At 40.4% G+C, this 16,276-nt stretch overlaps 1 protein-coding gene across 1 annotated transcript in view; it reads left to right on the top strand.

Annotated features, from left to right (window-relative positions):
- The window catches only part of LOC128738694 (protein ECT2), a 103,335-nt gene that overhangs the window by 50,332 nt on the left and 36,727 nt on the right, over nt 1–16,276 (top strand). The window contains exon 2 of the mRNA XM_053834017.1: nt 14,482–14,701. Coding sequence (XP_053689992.1) covers nt 14,482–14,701 — 220 coding nt within the window. The remainder of the gene's footprint in view (nt 1–14,481; nt 14,702–16,276) is intronic.

The raw sequence follows: 16,276 nt of genomic DNA, 5'->3' as shown, positions 1-16,276 counted from the left end.
GTATGTACTGCCGCAATTTGCATTGCATTCCAGTTTCTATGGAGATGGAACTGTTATGCGAGTAGCGGCAGTATAAATACGCAATACTCCGTATTCGCAACATAGCAAGTGGTACGTGAATATCACTATTTATTTAAATAGCAACGGAATACGACGGTTTACTTTACCAGCAAACTCATCCCTGAATTTTAATTACGAACCGAAAACTTTTCGTTCAATTTACCTATTGAACCAAATTCAAGAATTACCACCTTACTGCGATGCGCTCACAAGCCCACATCACACGCACCACAAGCAACAAGCAATATGCGTAAGTTGTTCAATGCTAAAGATGAACGAGTTAATGAGAAAATTTTGCGAATAATGCATGCCAAATTGCCAACCGCGCTCTATTTTCAAATCCCCTTCGTATCAACACATTGTTCCTGGTGCTAATCTCTAAAGCAACGTTCAAACGTCGTGTTGAACGTTTTGGTCATTAGCTTCCTAACTAAATAAAATATGGAATCAAAGCACAGGCCATAGGGATATGTGGTAGTAAGTTGTTCAATTCTGAAGATGAGCGAGACAATAAAGCGCCCGCGCTTTCGAGTAAAAGCTGTGTCACATTCTCTTTTTATCTTCTTCGTACCAACACATTGTTCCTGGTACTAATCCAGTATCAAGAATCAATACCAGAAATAATGTGTGGGTATGCTTGTGCATTGAGATCTCTAAAGCAACGTTCAACTGTCGTGTTGAACGGTTTGCTCAGCAGCTTCGTATCGTAACTAAACTAAATTCGTATTGCATATGCGTCGGTGCAAACGAAATTTTGTCAGGCTGAATTGTGTTTGCTTGTCCTATGAACAAGTTGAACATGCGGACAAGTCGCCACTGGAAGAAACTCCTAGTTTCTCAAGCTTGTAAGGAAGATACCGCGACCAACCTGATAAAACGATGCTTAAAGTCCATGTATGCACTCCTTCATTCATGTTACGAAGGCAGAATGAGACGAAATCAACAAGACTCATAGAGACTGAATGTTTTGGGAAAACCCATGTTGGTCTGTAGAGGTCTTCTAGCATCTTTTAGATCTGATCTTTCGGTATGTAACATTGGTCCATTTCTCAGTGTCCTCCTGGGTAAAGGTCCCTTTTCAGGAGAGTGTGTGGGGTGCAGGTCGTAAAGGAATTAGAGTTAAAATCAATAGTTTTTCTTTAACGAAGTTAAGACAAATCAACCAAGAAAGTGACTGAACCGCTATAATTGCGCATAACAATAGCAAATTTCGCTACGATCTTCTCTCGGTATCACGATCAAAATAAAATGGTTTCTTAGTACCGACAGAGACATATTGCACTCAATAAAAAAATTGAAAAGAAGGTTTTAGGTGGTTTTAGTAATTTAGTTATTTAAATTTGAAGTGACAGACACTGTTTAAATTACTTTAATGAAGACAAGTTGCGTTTGTAATAAATTGATGCTTATTTAACCACTTTTGGTTGCACTTATGTTATTTCGGCATCCTTGCGACATGGTCAGCCCATCGTAGTATGCCAATTTTCGTTAGGTATTCGATGGAAATCTCTCCAAGTAGTGCCTAGTGTCAGTTACAATACTCCTTTTGAGGATATAAAGTGCTGGCCACCAGGCCTCGGGATGATCATGATGTCTTGTGGCGGGTACATTGTCTCCAGCTTCGCGTAAATCGTTTTTCTCGTTGTCTAGCTTACCTTCAACAATCCTCTCGTTGATTGCCTTCCAGTACATCACGTGATCCCGCATTCTGCCTGTCAATACAAAGCCCATTCCCAGCTCGTTGATCGCTCTACTGTTTTGGTGCGGTGGTGCAGAACTTTCGGAGTTTTTGTTGTTCGAGTAGCACCCTGTCGTCTCCCACGAAGCTCAGTGATGTACAGTTCCTGGTATTAAGCATCCATGTTCATTTGTTGGAAAGTGAGGAAGTATCTGGAGATGTTGCGAAGCCTACACTCGTGTTGTCTAGTTTTCTGAGACACGCGTACTCATTCTAACGAAGACGCCAGTATAAGCATCTTTTTCGGAATCTTGTTCTTATTTATTCATGCACTGCAACGAGATTTTGCAACTGTGTGTTTAGCTAACAGCTACAGTCGTCGCTTTCGTCTGTCGTTGCAGCCCGAGCTGCTGATACCGATTACACTCGAGGGCTCGGACTCCCGCCCGTGAGTAGAATCGAGCCAAAGAAGATAAAGAAAAGAAAAAGTTACGCAAAATTTGTATCCCAGTGCGCCACTAACCTCAGGGGCTGCTGATTTCCTCGAGCCTTTTGAATGGAAAATAAGCTTTGCAGGAAGACGATGTGAGGATGTGCGTGCGCGAGAGTGTGGGTAGCAGAATGATCGTTTTTCGGCCACTTGTCGTGGTCGGATCATTACAAAATTAGTATCAAAATAAGCGGAAAAGACTGAAGAATCAAAATTTGGAATATTTTTTTTGATTTTGCCAAAAATTCTAGTCGTTTATGTCTCCTTAATTTTCAAAAAACATATACGGGCTTCCAACGGATAACTCGTTGCTTTTGGTTTCTCAACACTACGAAACTGACTCTACGACTCTACTACACCTCTACTCTTACTCTCGGCCTTCCTCTTTAGTTTCTGCTACACTTTACGATCGCGCAGCACCGATGGGGCCGCCGGAACCAGCCTTTCGTTCGACGCGCTTGCCTTTCTCCAGATGGGAGAGGACACGGAGTGCCTCACGATGTTCAACTTTTCTGTACACTGAAGTCGCTTTTTACGCGGTTTTTTATGCGACTATTTTTACGCGAATTTCGGAATTTTCGCGGTTTTTTACGCGATTTCCGAAATTTATGCGGATGTGCTCAATTAGTCTATTTTTTCACGGAACGTTGAAATCCACGAAGTTTTTTTACGCGAATTTTGGTTTTTTTACGCGGTTATTTTTACACGAATTTCGGAATTTTCGCGGTTTTTTACGCGACTTTCGGAATTTACGCGGTTTTTTACGCGATTTTGATTTACGCGGAACGTATCCTTCGCGTAAAAAGTGACTTGAGTGTTACACGCTTCATAAGCGTAGGATTCAAGAAAAAATTGTTCCTTTGAATTATATTTTGTAGTTTATTTTTCATAGCCATCTAAAATTAGTTCATTTTTAATGCATAAGTAACGTATAACTCAAAAAACCAGAACAAGAAAGACATAAAACGAAGACCCCATAACAAGAAGACTGGCAACTCTGTCAATATTCGAGAGACAATGATGGATTCCAAAGACCGCACACAGTAACGGCGGCTGTTTCTTTTACGCCTGCGTGAGCGGTGTAAGCGTTGAATGCTATGGTTCACATACTCTCTCGCGTGTGAGTGGGCATTGTTGATTCCTCGCTCGATTCGCAACATTGAGGCGAACGTTGTTTCTTATGGAGCTTCTTCCTATCATATATATTTTATTGTAGCCCAATCCTCCTAGCCTACGTTTTTAGTCTGGCGTAGATTGCCTCCGCCGTCGCAAGGTTTAGTAATAATGTTAAGGTCGTCTCCGAAGGCTAGGAATTGTGGAATTGTCTACTTTTGCAGAAGATCGTTCCTCTCGTTTCAATGCCCGCTTGCCGCAATGCCACCTGCAATAGCGGTGTTAATTTACATACAGAACAGTCCATCCCTTTGCCGCAACCCTCTACGCGATTTCAAAGGATACGAGAGTGCCTCCGAAAGAAACACGTAGCACTTGACTGAAGTTTTTGGAGCGTCTTAGTAGAATACGAAACCTAAAAATAAAAAATAAGAAAACTTATCCAATTTAATTCTACTATGTGTATTTTATTCACGACAGATACGTATTTCGCCTACGACTTGCAGGCTTCCTCAGTGTCTGTTTTCGAACTCCGTAGCACTTGCTCCAGGATAGCTTTGATCATCTGCCTCAGTTTATCCGTTCTCGTGCATTATCTGCCATAGTTGTTCGCGGTCGACTGTATCATATGCTGCCTTGAAGTCCACCCAAATATGATGCGTGGGCAAAAAGCAATGTCGAGGGCTTAAACCGTCATTTGACATTACCCTTCCTTATCGACCGACGATTCTACTGACTCTATCTAACAAGCACCGCCTATCTGAGATTCGAACATATGACGACTGGATTGTTAGACCAGCATCGTACCTAGAAGCTAACTTGGCGGGGCACTCATGCCATTTCTGGAGGATTTGGCGGAGAGCCCGTACGATCATGATGTTTCGTGACGCTGAGCTGTCCGTGCCACCGTAGTACTCTGTCTTCGCCCATGAAATTCAGAGTGTACCGTTCCAGATATTAAGCAGCCATGTCCTTATTTCGTCCCTTTTGTTCACCCCGAATGCTTCGAGTCGAACATTCTTGATTGTTCGAAGTAACTTTGTTCGTGTAGGTTGCCTTACTTGGGCCCCGCTACTGAGTCTTGTCATGCGGTTGCCATCTTATCTTTAGTGCCTGGAGTACACCCGCTCATTAAGTTGAGGAATCGTCGAACCTTTATATTAACGAAAACTTTTGTCGTGAATAAGATTAATAGTGAAATTTAATCGTGAAAAAAGTTTTCTTTAATTTCATTCTCGGTTTATACCACTAAGACACTCCTAAAACTTCAACCAATCGCCAAACCGTCAATAACCGTCCATGACATGAGAACTTCCTTTCTTGCCGGTATGGTAAAAAATAAACTGCTCCCGTATCTTAGATTCATCCCAAATTGTTCTTAGCTGGGAAGTTTCTGGAAGAATGAGTTCCACACCCACTATTGCATGCCATAATCCCACACTTTCTATTGCATGAAATAATATAGTCAGCGAAATGGGTCAATTCGAACCAAAATAGGAACTAAAATAGGCTATAATAGCGTACCTCAATATCAAACTTCGCTACGAGTAAAATTTTACTGAAGACACACTATGTCAATCCATCAGGTTCAGTTTTCAAAATATTTATTTTCATTTCGTCAGTTTTGGTTGCACTTATTGACTTCAGCAAAGTCTTCAGCAAATGATGTCTTCAGCAAAGTTGTTCTAAATCGCAATGGGTATGTTTTCGAAGACTTTAATGTATGTAGTATTTTTAATGGACATGAGTTTATTTACCATTTATCACTCTGAGTGTTACTATTACCAGATGTCGACTGTTGGTATTAAACATTTTGAGTATGAAATGCCATATTCTATCATGTTTCGCTCTAATCCAGAAGTTAATGACCATTGACTGTTATTACTACTAATTAGCGTTCAACAAAAAATCTTGTTCAAACTTCAAAGCTTGAACTTTAAACGTTTAAAAAAATAGCTAGGTGTAGCAAACCGATTATGGTCGTTTTGTGGTCAGCTGCCAGTCAGTCAATTAATTTCGTTTTGATCCCGAAGGGATTACATGAAGTTTTGCGTTGATATTTCGATAGATGACCAACGCTGAGCAATTGTATAACCTTTCCGTTTGACCGTACATCGGAATAATCCTATTTGAAAGCAAATGCGGAGCTGTGTGTGAGTGTATCACGCAGCACGCAAAACTGTCCTGGCGGCTGGTCCGTTTGTTAACCAAGGGCTGAATTATCCCTCTACTCTAGTTGTGCCCGCACAAGAGTTTGCTGTCCAGTCCAGCTGGATGGGAAAATGTTCCTATGCATACATACATACATACAATATAGGCTAGCTTTGCTGACAATTTCGTTCCAAAGCGGAAAAGTAAAGGGACAGTAAATCGGCTTAAAATGTCACAAAGCCACAATCATTGAGCGTATAAATTCTGCCCACTTTCCGTTGTTGCCGATAATCTGTGATTGAAGTTTAACGGCAGTGATTGGGTAGCACTCAAAGAGAACATTAATTAAGTGCACATAAATTATTGACTCGTGTTACTAATTGTCATTGAAATATTATAATTCAGGTTATCATTTTTCCCGCTAGATTCAAATCAATCACAAGTTTCAGTTTCTGTCGCAACGCAAACCATTCTTGCACCGGAGACAAAAGAAGAACCTCCGAGCTGTGATAAATTGGCGCAAGGTGGAAAATTGTTGCTACTGCATGATGTGAAATTTGCGAGGCGCGTAAATTCATTTCACTAATTGGATTTCCAGTTGAAAACAAACGAAAGCATCTTGCAGCTTGTGGGATGGACTTGTATCTACCTAACCTTGCAAAGGCTGTGTGCTACGACGAAATATTTGCTCAAGATGAGAACGATGTGACGCGTGGCAAACGCCCGCCCCACGTCTCTTCGGCTTACTTCCCACCTGTTGCGGGACCCTCCCCTATAATGATCCATTCCACGCTGCTATACAGCTGTTATAGCTGACAGGCACGAAGTAACAGCACGTGACGTTTTGGGTCGTGTTTTCCAGCTCTAAGAGGATCGGAGTCTTACAAGTGGAAAATTAGTTCACTCGTAAAGTATCCATGACAGGCTGTTATGTTCTGTGGAACATTATCATGTTTGATAGGTTTATACAAAGAAGGATCTACCGGAGAACCACGAATTGGCATAATTTGAACTGATTTCGGTTGTTCAGTTCCTACGTAATTTTCTGTTGTGGCCCAAAGCTTTCTGCGGCGATCCGGTGAGTGATGACACCTGGTATATGGCAGATAAATTATGCTTCTCAATCAAACAGTCATAAAACGTCAAATTTATTGACCGCTCGTGTTTCATCTCGATGGCACACGAAAGTGTTGCGATAAAAATTGGGGTTATTGATACAACCCCCAAAACACGGAGCAAACACTTCAGGCGGTTTCGTCGAACACTTTTGACCTCATCATTTTCCACGGTGTGAACACGACGAATGGTGTTGTTTGTTGTTAGATTACTACACCGGAAAGTAGACGGGTTTCATCTCTTGCCCCACGGCGACGGTTTGATTGTTTCTGTGCGCTACAGATGGATTAAACTTAATTCTCATGTTGTTATTGTTTATGCTTCGGTAAGCAAAAATATCGCGAATGATGATGATGATGATGCATTGGTAGGGGTAGGTGTTTCAACTTGTGTTTCATCTACCGCTTCGCGAGCGGTGGAAAGTGTTTTCCTTTTTTTTAGCGAAGGGCACAGAGCGATTGAAATTTTTAATTAATTGAGTCATTTTCTTGTGATTTATGACTCGAAACCATCCGTCAGTGTGCGGAAGGCGTTGAGCGATGTGAGACAAACGAGCGCTGTTTAATGGGCATTTTGCACGGTGCTTTGATTTCCTACACGGTGTGTTGTGTTTTGACAACATTTTTCTGTAAACTATGACATAATGGATTGCATTCCATTTGATGAACAAATGTCTGGCGATAACTTTTGGTTCGACGCTTAGCTGTGAAATATTTTATCTTTCCTAGGCCAATAACATGCATTGTGCTGGGCTATCTGAATTGCTCTGCAATTAGTCATGCGACATCAGCATCGTTAGACTTTGCATTAAGGACAAAATTGACAGAGAGAAATGCAATCAATTATTTTCGGATGTTATCTAATTAACTGAGATTGGATTCAAATTGGTAATTCTCATCTCAAAATCATTGTGCTAATCAATTTATCATCACACTAGCAGACGTCCTGATTAACAAAAATAACTTCTGTAATCGTGTATAATGACTGCATTAGTACGTTTATCCAGTCTGGTTTCAACTTACCTCCTAGCTTAGTTTGAAATCTAATACCCATCCCGTAATAGACGTTATAAGAAATGGGTTACTATCTTCTAGTTTGTCGCCACACATCCACCACCTCTTTTGTACTACGTGTGATATCATATTTGCTGAACAGATTGAAAACAATGATAGCTGATCTCATTAAAGTCATTTGGACAGCTAATTAACAGTCGAGTGATGAAGCTAACCACTTAGAAAAAAACCGTTTCTAGGGGTGTTATCTTTCTGTAGACTACAATTAATTAGATTGGTATTGTTTTGATAATTTTAAAACGATCCATAATTCCTCCGCTTCTATCAACACCATAAACTCGACTTTAGCAGGAAAATTATTACCCCGTTCTTAATCATCCTTGCACTCGATTTGCTTTGCCACAGAGTAACATGTGCATGGGAAACAATCCCTTGAACATTCGACGACCAACGTATCTTCCTACTACATACTAGCTCTGGCGCCCCATCGAACCGCATCGAAACCGAAGGTAATCAAGTGGAAAGACGCTAAAAACAATGAACTCATATTATCATAATACGATAATGATAATTAATGGATGTAGGCGGTGGTGGAATGTTTGCAACTTGCCTATCTATCCCCCCTCGTCCCAACAGCCAGCTAGCCTAGCTACTGGCAGACTCATAGTTAAAGCGTTTCTAGCAAACTTTGTTAAAAATTTCGCATTGATACAGCAGCGTTCACTAAAGGACGAAGAATCTTTCATCATAAATCATCAGGCGGAGCAGCACATTCGTATGGGCTGTTCATCATTGAATGATGAACAACGTTTCAGAGCAGTCTTTGAGTAGAATAATTTATTTTATCTCATGAAATATTCAGTTCACTTCGTGCTTTGCTGTGATTTCTAGCCCAGAAGCGAATTGATAAATGTACATTTCTCATCAGCGTATAAATCTTTTTTGAGTGCAAAGTATCATAATGGATAGGTTGTTAATTATACGAAGATCAATCGATCACCTGCTGTGGCTATTAATATTCTAATGACTATAAAAATGTAATTGATTCCTTTATTGAATAATAATGTAACAACAGTTAGGTGACCTCACATGACCGTCCGACTTCGAATAAAATCTTCTGCAGAAATTCATCATGACCCAATGGGTTTCAATTCACTACACATGTAATTCGATGAATGATTCTTACAGCATTTTTTCTCAGCTTTCAGATGGTGGTTTTGAATTTAAAACCGGTTGGGGGGCTCATGACGAAAACGGCGATTTTTTGATAAAATCCAACATGGCGACCAAATCCAAGATGGCCGCCAATTTATTTTTCACTTCGTTTATAAGCCCTACCTCACCTCTTTACAAAACCGTGTCGTTTGTAGTTTGTTTCATAGCATATTTTGGAAATATCACTTGAAAATTGTGAACTACAAATTCAGTTAATGCCATTGCACACCTAATTTTATGAATGTGTCTAATAGCATTTTTTCTCAGCTTTCCAATGGTGGTCTTGAATTGCAAATCGGTTGGCTCATGGTGAAAATGGCGATTTTTTGATAAAATCCAATATTGCGACCAAATTCAAGATAGCCGCCAAATTTTTTTTAATTCCATTTGAAAGCCCTATTCTTCTTCTTCACAGAACCGGACCATTTGTTAATTGTTTCATGGCAAATTTATGAAATATCACATGATATAGATCTCAAGGTTTGCTCAAAATTCAACTTTTTTTTAAACTATTGGGCCCCTTGGCGAACGAAAGGTCCACTATTTCGAGGTATCAAAAGTGAAATTCTTATTTTTCAACAGTTTTCAACAAATTAAGCGCAAAAGTTCCAATATTTGAAGACCTCGTGTCAGTAGTGCCCCGTTTCAGCGAGAATTACTCATAAGTATGTTGCCACAAAATTGCTGGACTTTTTATCTATCCAGCGACACACTAATAGTGATGTTTCGTTCAGTAGTTTAGAAGTTATAGGCATTCGAAATCTTTCATTCTAACGTTACACTTTTATTTTCGTTTTCCGTTGCTATCCAGTATAGTAAACAAAGACGTAATCCAACGTCAAAAAGTTATGGCTAGTTGTAAGTGTTGTCATATTATCGTGTTTGCCCTTTATCATTTAGCGATCTAACATGATAAAAATCGTGAAATTAGTTTCCCTTGGTTCTCAATCGTAAAACGTAAATGAATCTTAAGACTGATTTTTTGTAGAGCTTAGACTTACATACTATAGAGCTCATTGCCATGTTATTAGACTTATTCGCAAATACAAAGTTTTACTTGCAGGGTTTAAATAAAATGATCGGAACAGGCAACATTTAGAAAAAAAATCAAATATACATATAAATTAGACAGAAATAAAGCACACCCGGTGTTGGTGGATTTAATTCGAGGCTTGCCGTGCGTACGTCGGCAATGTATTGATTTGCTTCTATCACAATGACCGAGTAAGATAACAGTATATTTACTCGGTGGTAAAAATAATAATATCGTCGCAAGAGAAAGTGTGACGCGTATACAGGGAGTGATAGAATTGGGAGAATAAAAACTGAATTAGATATTAGACTATCTAACAAAGCGGGTGACGGTAGTTTAGTTAGTAAAACAGTCGTGTTCCTACAGTGTGGGTGCGAACCTGACCTGCCTTCATCCCAATATATTTTTGGTCTATATATCGAAATTTTCCAGTTCAGAATGATTAATTATTCTTCGCCTCAGGCACTTCCTCTTCTTCAAAATTTTTTTTATAGTTTTTCTAAAACATTTAGAGATTTGCAGTAGTCAGTGGACATCGTAGATATAGAGAAAGAGACTGTGTATAAGAGAGAAAAAGAGTGTGCGAGAGAACTAGAGAGTGAGCGAGAGAGAACTAGAGAGAGATAGAGAACTACCCAAGCAACAATTTGAGTTTTATTACACTCTTATGAAGGCTTTTATGACCAACACTGGTCATGAAAATCACAATAAGAACGCAATAAAACTTACATTGTTACTTGGGTAGAGAGAGAACTAGAGAGTGAGAGAGAACAAGAGAGCGAGAGAGAACGATAGCGTGAGAGAGAAGAGAGAGAGAGAGAAAACGAGTGAGTAGGTACCCGAAGAGATGAAAACGTTGGTTTAGCGGTAGGAAACGCGGCACCGCACTTCCGATTCCACCAATTCAAATAATCAATCCAACATATCGGATTGTAGCAAAAATGGCGGAAGTTTCTGTTCGTTTTGTGCATGACAATGACATATTCTGGACCGCACATGTATAAAGTTCGGAAGGCACCGAACCCGGTTGACCAACAGAATATGGTGGTCATAACTCGCGCAAAGAAGTTGTACAGGATGTGACTCATGAAACTGTTTGCTTTGTGACAAATGGTGAAATCTACGTTAAGCCCGACACCAGATAAATGTCGGTACATGAATAATATGTTGCCACCTCTTGGTTTGCAGTTCCCGTGTGGTTAAAAGTTGTTTTGTTTTGTTAGATTATAGTCACTTTAACAGCTTGGGTCATTCGTGACTTCTGCGGGGTTGGGTTTGAATACGGGTCCTCGGCGTGAGAGTCATGAATGCTATCCAATACGCCGGGACTGACCTCGTGGTTAAAAGTGTCTAAATGAGTCGACCCTACTACTGCCCAAATTTTAATAAAAAGCGGAAAGGTAAAAGGGCGGGCCTTAAAATGGTCGTTAACATTCTCTGACAAGGGTAATATCCACTACTTGATATCGTTTCATATCCAGCTGCACCTCTACACAAACATCAAACCGACAGCAACCATTCGTTTTGGCGGTATTAATGTTAGGTCCCAATCTCGCTGCTTCCCATTTAAAAGGTCCCACGGCCTTTTCCACTGCTTTACGGTTGAATCCGATGATATCAACGTCATCCGCAAAACCCAGAAGCGTTTGAGATTTCGTAATGATACTCCCGTTCCTTTGCACGTTGCTTTTCGTATTGCACCTTCCAAGCCAATGTTGAACAGCAGTTTACAGAGTGCACCCTCTTGCATCAGTCCATCCATCATCACGAAAGCGCTGAGGTCTCATTCGCTATTCTGATGCATGATTTCGATCTTTTGGCGTCGCATGAATCAGCTTAACTAGTTTCGTCGGGAAGTCATGTTCTAGTCTTATCTGCCACCGTTCATTTCTTTTGACTGAATCGTACCCCGCCTTAAAGTCCACAAACAGTGAGTCGGCAAGTTGTACTCCCGGAATTTGCCTAGTAACTGACGCAGGGTAAACATAGTTCCGTGATGGAGCGACCCTTATAAACATCAGATTGGTACTTCGATCACGGTCTTAGTCTACAGAACAGGATACTGGAGAGCACCTTACATGCAGAATTAAGCAATGTTTTTACAGTCGAGTCGTTGTTCTCTTTCAAAACTAGGGCAAATGAGGGCATCCAACCGCTTCTCCGCTTACCACCTAGCACAAAAATATGTGAAATGATGTTTATTACAGTGAGAGATTTAGGATTGATTCTTGATTCAAAATTAGCATTCATAAATCGCTAGCACGATTGTTAACAAAGCCTATAACATGCTTAGTAGAATTACATGATTGCCCACTCTAGATTGCCAACTAGTAAATTTAATGAAGATAACAATTAAACTATAAAGTACGGATGCAGTCCACAACATTTGACAGATAAATAAATTTTTTGATTGAGCGTTACTTAAAATTCAAATAATTTTTCATCATTAAGTGTACTTCGGCCTGGCAACCTCCTTGAAAAACAAACTCGTTATTTTGATGCTATCCAAACCTGCTCTGTTCCGTGCAAGTGTCTTATATCCTGTCTTTATGCTTATTTTCGAGCATCCACATCGTCAACGCACCAGTCACACCAGTCGTATATGTTGTTGTTGTTGTTATTTGTTTATTAGGACTTTTTCGTCGGTGTACAACGTCGGGTGTACTTCGTTGGATTTGGTCGGTGTACAACGGACCAAATCTTCACCCTGCGGCAGATCCTCCAGAAGTACCGCGAATTCCGAGTCCCGACGCACCACCTGTTCATTGATTTCAAAGCCGCATATGATAGCGTAAACCGACAAGAGCTATGAAAAACTTTGGACGAAAACGTCTTTCCGGGTAAGCTTACTAGACTTATCATGGCTACGATGGATGGGATCTAGTACTGTGTGTGAATCTCGGGTGGATTGTCGGACCCATTCAAATCTCGCAGGAGACTTCGACAAGGAGATGGTCTTTCCTGCCTGTTATTCAGCCTGGCGCTTGAAGGTGTTATCCCTACTAGCACAGTTGTTACAATCCAGTTGTGGCAACCGATTTACGACTAATTTTAGTTATAAATAAGTTTCTGCCACAATAAGTGCGAAAAATGTGCAACTTGGGATAAGACGAGCGGCGATCGAAATGCGAGTACGATTTTCGATAAATCCAGTCAATTTATCTGCTTTGCTGACGACGTGGATGCTGTCGGCAGAACATTTGAGGCGGTGGAAGATCAGTACACCAGACTAAGACGCGAAGCAGAGAAGATTGGACTGGAGAAAAATACGTCTAAAACGAAGTATATGCTGGCGGGCGGGACCGAGCGCGACAGGGCCCGCTTGGGCAGTACCGTGGTAATCGACGGGGATGAGTTCGATATAGTCGAAAGAGTTTGTATACTTTGGCTCACTGGCAACAGAGGACAACAATACCAGCCGTGAGATTAAAAGTTGAGACTCTACAAACACTTGCGGTCGAACAATTTGAGCCCCCGTACAAAGTGCACGCTGTATGAAACGCTAATTAGACCGGTTGTCCTCTACGGGCACGAAACGTGGACACTGCTAGAAGAGGACCTACGAGCACTCGGAGTTTTCAAACGGCGGGTGCTAAGAACCATCTTTGGCGGAGTGCAAGAGAACGGTGTATGGAGGCGAAGAATGAACCACGAGCTCGCGCGTCTCTACGGCGAACCAAGCATTCAGAAAGTGGTTAAAGCTGGACGGATACGTTGGGCAGGACATGTTGCTAGAATGCCGGACAAGTATCCTGCAAAAATGGTTTTCGCATCAAATCCGGTAGGAAAAAGACGAAGAGGGGCACAGCGGGCGTGGTGGCAAGACCAGGTGGAGCGAAATCTGGCGAGCACTGGGTGCCCGCGGAACTGGAGACCAGCTGTCATGGACCGAAATAGATGGAGAAATTATACTGCGCAGGCCTTGTCGTAAGACATTAGATCAATTAAACGTGCATTCATTCGAGTCCTATATGTCGTCAGTGATAGGGAAATTGAACAATTATGTAGCCAATAATTTCAAAGAAAAGCTCAAATAACTTAAAATGCCATTTCAAATAAAGTTTCACAAAATCAAATTCACAATTTCGAATAAATCTTCAAGAAAATTCAAATGATTTTGTTACAACTTGTCATGTTGATGCTGTCCAATCCGGTTTCATCCCATCCAAACGTTTCTCTATTATCCAGTGATGGAAACAAATCGCTTTTAGTGTTTGAAAACATAAGAGAAATTAACTAACAGATTCATTGACATCACAGTTTGCAAACGATAAATATTTTGCCGTGATCTTGTGCAGCTAATGATAAATCTTAAAACAAATCATATTTATTGCTTAATCGCATTAAGAAATATAACACGTAGAGTTGGTCGTCTGTTTACTGTTATACTTAATATCAGCAACACCAGAATTGCCAACTTTTTCTGTAAAATCACAGATCAACATTCAAAGCACAGATTTTTTAACACATAAGCTAAACACAAAATTCTGCTTTTTTAATCTCTAGACAGATTCTAGATATTTTTACACATATGATAAACCTAAAATTTACTTCTCTAGAATATTCTTCATAAGTGGTTGCTAATTTTGTTTCTACTTCTTCTTCCTTTCAGCCATGTCGATTACGCCACCACCAACGCCGGAGAATGCACGAATTTGTCTGGTAGGCTCGCACGACAAAACCACTCTGGCGGCGGCACAAGTCTTCAAGGTACCGATCGTTCTGTCCGAAACTGGCACTGAGTACGTCTCGGACCACAGCTTTATCACCTATTTCGTGCTGAATCAGTTCGAGGGACCGCTATACGATGCAATATACCGCTCCAAGCATAGGTAAGTTGAATTGGTGGGGCAGTATTTCAAGAATATTACTGTCCAACGTAATAGATTTTGTTTTTTGTTAGTGTTAAGTGTTTTTGAACTTTCAAGCGTGAGCACAAGTGTCATTAAAAACAAATTCCGTATGTTGTACACGTTCGCCATACCGCCATACATGCACTATCGGTTTTAGATGGTAGTGAATTTATTTCGAAACTGCTAGTCGGCAGTTAAACTTTGCACTCAACAAAAGTCCCATTAAAAACCCTCTCAAAAAACGGGACTCCAATCCGTATCGTAATTTGGCTACGCTCACCGGCACGGGCTACGGGCTGCGGGCGGAAAGGCGACTCCGACAATGCTATATTGTCACCTATTAGTGAAATCGCAGTTGTATTCCCCCGTGACCTGGGGGAAATGTAGCGAACTACAGCAATTAAACAAGTGATCCATTATGGTAAATTTAATTACATAATGGAATCCAGTGGAGAATTTTTGCAAGCGGTGCAAAAATAATGTGAACTAGAAAAAGTGTGCTTGCTGATGCATCGTTCTGGTGTTTTCAGATAGAACAAATAAAGTGGCGTTGGAATAAAAATAAACTTTCGATTGAATATGATTGTTTGTTTCTGTTCAAAGCTAGTTTTTCGGTTGTTTTATTTAATCGCAGTTACTTTTCAATTCGAAATTGTGAATATGCTGATTTTATTGTTGGAACTAAAATTAGAGCTAGAGTGAATGTTGACTCTGTTTTTCCATAGTCATTTTGCGCTTTGACAAAGGGTCTTTTGAATTCCAGTGGTGAAAACTTCAGGATATGTTTTATTTATGTTCTTAAGTAGTGCTTGGAATACTGACAATCTATACTGACTTCCGAAAGATGATACATGACTGATTGTGTGGTTTTCAGGCATTACTCTGGAGCAGAGAAGAGTATCTTTGAAATAGTTGTAACTGAAGGGTTAGAAGTGGTTTAGAAATTTCCTTGAAATAGTTTTCTTGACCTAGTTTCTCTAACTGTAATTGACAATTTCTTTTATCGTATTAAAGTTTCTGCGGGAAAACGTTTTGAAATTCCTTTTTGAAATTGCTTTTGTTATTTTTTATTTTCTTTTCATTTATAGATTCCCAAGATCTATTACTACTGATGTGACACTCAGTAGATTAAACAATTGAAATAACTGCAGCATACATTTCTATATTTAGATCAAATGGCTTTTTATTGGCATCAGATCAGTCCTACAGTAGCAATTCAAGATTTTTACTATGCGCACCGCACTATCTCTACAATGTATATTCATTCACGCCTTGAAAGTGTAGACACTATTTCCGGTAGTAATCCGCGCTAGTAAAGATAAGTGAGAAGCTAGCATAAAAATCTTCACACTTCTCCACTAATGTCGTCCATCGAGCACCGCACCAGCATGTGTAATCGTCAGCAACATCCGATCAAGTAAACCGACCAGATAAACAATTAATTTAATGATTATTGAAATTGCACCCATCTGACGGCAGACGACGCCGGTCAGAATCGTCCCATTCGCACGTTCGGTTCGTACGGTTCCGTACGGTACACTCTCGATCCGCCTT

This window comes from Sabethes cyaneus, chromosome 2, assembly GCF_943734655.1.
Source record: "Sabethes cyaneus chromosome 2, idSabCyanKW18_F2, whole genome shotgun sequence".
NCBI classification, from domain to species: domain Eukaryota; kingdom Metazoa; phylum Arthropoda; class Insecta; order Diptera; family Culicidae; genus Sabethes; species Sabethes cyaneus.
This window is presented reverse-complemented; position numbering and strand designations above follow the sequence as displayed.